Consider the following 3179-nt stretch of genomic DNA (forward strand, 5'->3'; position numbering starts at 1 on the left):
GTGCCCCGTTACAAAGCTCCTACGTAACCAACTTCTATCGACTACTGACTTTATTTTATATTTTTAAGAAAACTATGTATGGCGCCTCCTTGCGCGAAGCGTAATCGTGTTTTGTAACGATTGGCAGGGTTGTTTACCCTTAGTTTAACCAACAACAGAACTAATGTCTTATCATTGCATATATTGATTTCTCGCTTCTTTTAGTTTGATTGCATACCATGATTTTAGTCTTTGGCATCAACATATCGTTGTAGAAGATATTTTAGTTAAATTTGCACACTACCGAATACTTTTGGTACATAGAACGCCTCTTTTTGTGACGTGGTCACACAGCAGTTGTACACTTCCTCCGTGCTCTTGGGTTTGATCAGTTTTAATAAGCAGCCTGTCATGTCTTAGTCACGATCAACTTGCCGTTTTGTTCTGCCCGAAATTATTACCTTACTCCATAGGAACTATCCATAAGATGCTTAGCAATACAATTTAACGCTGAAGCCGTTCCTTTTGAACACAAGGCGTCTTAGAGCAATACGCTCAAATAGACGCATTCGTGTGTTTATGTGGCGGCTTTTGGTGCAACAATATCTTAAATTAAAAGTTACAGTGAAATTTGACAAAAACAAACAATTATTTCGTTCCACATAGCGAAAACCGTCATTTGGAATGAGGACAAGTTTTTCATTGTCCATCAGCGCTGCGCACCACCTCATTTGAAATGGTGCCAGAAATGACCTTCATTGTCAATTTACTGTTTAAATGCGTTTTATTACTTCACTAAAATAGCACGAAATACACTTCAATTCATTCTTTAGCCTTCTTCCCCTGCTGTCGCTTCACCTCTTGCTCCTCAAATCGCTCCCTAACATTTGGCTGCATAATCGATTTTATATTATCCATCAACACCTTGTTCGTGTTCAATTCTGCCTGCATACCATGCACAATTCAAGTCAGCATGGCCAAATTGTCCTCAACGAGTCACCAAGGAGCGCACCAAGTAGCACTGCGTGTAGGCCTCATATTCCTTCTGGCATCCCAATTTGCCATGCGCCTTTTGCTGCAAAAACACGTTTGCGTACCACGTATCGAAACATTGGTCGTACACTGCTTTCTCTTGCCAGCACCCCTGCTCGTGTTGCATCGGTTCTTGCTGTTCCATCTCAATAAACTCTTAAAGCCACAAACCACGTCATCGAATAATTTGAGCAATGTATAGTAGACCTTCGATCGGAATTAATACTCTAGATGGCTACAGTTTTCAGGCAACATTAACTACCGGGAATGCTGGAACTGCAGACGATTTAGCTGTGGTGTCTGAAATGGTTGTGAATGAGCTGGCAAGGACTTGTACGAGCTAGCAATTGAAGGCGTCGTCCCGCCTGGTACCATAATATGGTGTCCGCTCAAGAAGCACTGGTCGCACACGCGTTGGGGCTCGGAGAGCGCAAACTTGGGTAACGCGACACGATTTGTGGCGTGTTGGTTACACACGCTTTGACCGCAATTGCGGCAATGGTGTCGACGCTTCACGAGCGAAAAACCGCATGCGCATACGTGACACATTCGGGATTGTTTCCAGCGAGGAGGAAACGCCGTTTTACTGCGTGCCCCGCCGCCACCTATACCCCTCGAGGTTACACTGCCATTCCCATGGTTACTTTTATCTTCGTCAATTGGTTGAAAGTTCGGCATGACCGTAAGAGCAGGCTGTCCCTTCGACGGATCATATATCCCAAGCGGGATCGAATCGTCCACAGTTGCAATAGAAATTAAATCGTTCTCCCGCTCACGGAGACGCTGCTCCGTGAGGAGCGACTTGACATGAGGGTCGCTTCGTGACAGCGAGTTACCGCGGTTACGAGTAGCCCCGACATCGTAACTGGGGTACATATCAGTATCCCCGTAATTCCCCTGAGGAGGGTCAGAGTACGAGTCTTGATCCGACACGGTCCTCTCAGGTCGTCCCTTTCGAGGCTGAAAAGGCTGCGATTGATACTGGTCTTGATGTTGTTTATAATTGTGCTCGTCCTCATCAATGTCGTCGTCCGATTCGCAGTAGTAGGAATGGTCTGGGTGACGCTGGTACTCGAAGCTATCCCGGACGTCCTCGTGTAACATCGTGTGGTTATTATACGGTAGCGGATAGTCTATAATTTCTGTAGCTTGATAGCCATCTTTTTTACCATGGTGTTTTGAGCGCTCGCTACCCGAGTCTTCACGACGACGGTGACTCCCTCGAGCCGCGGCGCGGAGAACCTCAAGCACGCGCTCGCCGCACTCGGCCTGAACGGCTAAATCAATAGGCAAGTGATTCGCATCGTTGCGCATATGCACAGCGTATGGATTCGCAAAGACTACCTTCACGACAATGTCCGTAGGTACTTCGTGGTGGAGACAGACCCAGTGTAACACCGTCATGCCACTCGCATCGGTCCGCAACGCAATTTTCCGGTTCTCGCGCACGACCGTGAGCAATGAGTCCCAGTCGCCATTGATCGCATGCAGGAAGTCCCCATTCATAGTGCCCGATTCGAATAAAAAGGCTTGGCGCTAGAGCGTTGGCCTTCGATTTATAACGTCCGGAGAGCTCCGTGACGTTTGAGGTAGAGGCTTTTTTGTCGTTTTTCGACCGCGATGAGGCGAGAAGGGGTATACACATCATTTCGACCAATGCGTAATGCGAGATTAGGGGAACGAGGGAAGGTAACGATCTCTATATGCTGAAAAGAAATTGATCCCTCGAATAAGATTGCGACTGACTCAAAGCTCAAACGGCACGATAGTGTCAAGTGTTTGGTGTTGACGCTAAAAGTGTTTGCCAGCTGTTGAGTTCGTGTTTTAATCACGGCAGATTCAGAGTTTGCGACGTTCACTCACGCGAACCGTATTGTCGTTAGACTCGCGACATCAAAGGTAGCAGACAGGCTAGAGCTCCTCGATGTCCTTCCATTTTTATTTCGTTCCGCCCTTCTCGCGTAATATGCCATGTATGCAACTGAGAGATTTTCATGAGTACAGCGGATTTTCTGCCTCTACGTTAGGCAATGTAATTTGGTACGTAATGGATGAAGTTGTTGATAAAGACCCATTCAACAAACATAGGATTTCTTGGAGAATAAAAGCACTTGAGGTCGCGCTACGTCTTCCAGTTGATCAAGAAAATGCTTAATTTGTTACACGTG

At 46.5% G+C, this 3179-nt stretch overlaps 1 protein-coding gene across 1 annotated transcript; it reads right to left on the bottom strand.

The window, feature by feature from the left end:
- Window positions 1-566: 566 nt before the first annotated feature.
- Window positions 567-2600, bottom strand: CCR75_001999 (uncharacterized protein). The gene is made up of 2 exons (XM_067960099.1): window positions 992-2600; window positions 567-924 (listed from the first exon to the last, which is right to left on the bottom strand). Exons 1-2 carry the CDS (start codon window positions 1154-1156, stop codon window positions 802-804), a joined length of 288 nt encoding a protein of 95 aa, XP_067820648.1. The 5' UTR covers window positions 1157-2600; the 3' UTR covers window positions 567-801.
- Between the last annotated feature and the right edge of the window lie 579 nt (window positions 2601-3179).

Source organism: Bremia lactucae, linkage group LG12 (genome assembly GCF_004359215.1).
Source record: "Bremia lactucae strain SF5 linkage group LG12, whole genome shotgun sequence".
NCBI classification, from domain to species: Eukaryota; Oomycota; class Peronosporomycetes; order Peronosporales; family Peronosporaceae; genus Bremia; species Bremia lactucae.

Coding starts and splice junctions, on each gene's coding strand:
- CCR75_001999 (XM_067960099.1), bottom strand. CDS start 1,156: ATGGAACAGCAAGAACCGATGCAACACGAGCAGGGGTGCTGGCAAGAG. Junction 925..991: donor CCTACACGCAGTGCTACTTG/GTGCGCTCCTTG, acceptor CATGGTATGCAG/GCAGAATTGAACACGAACAA.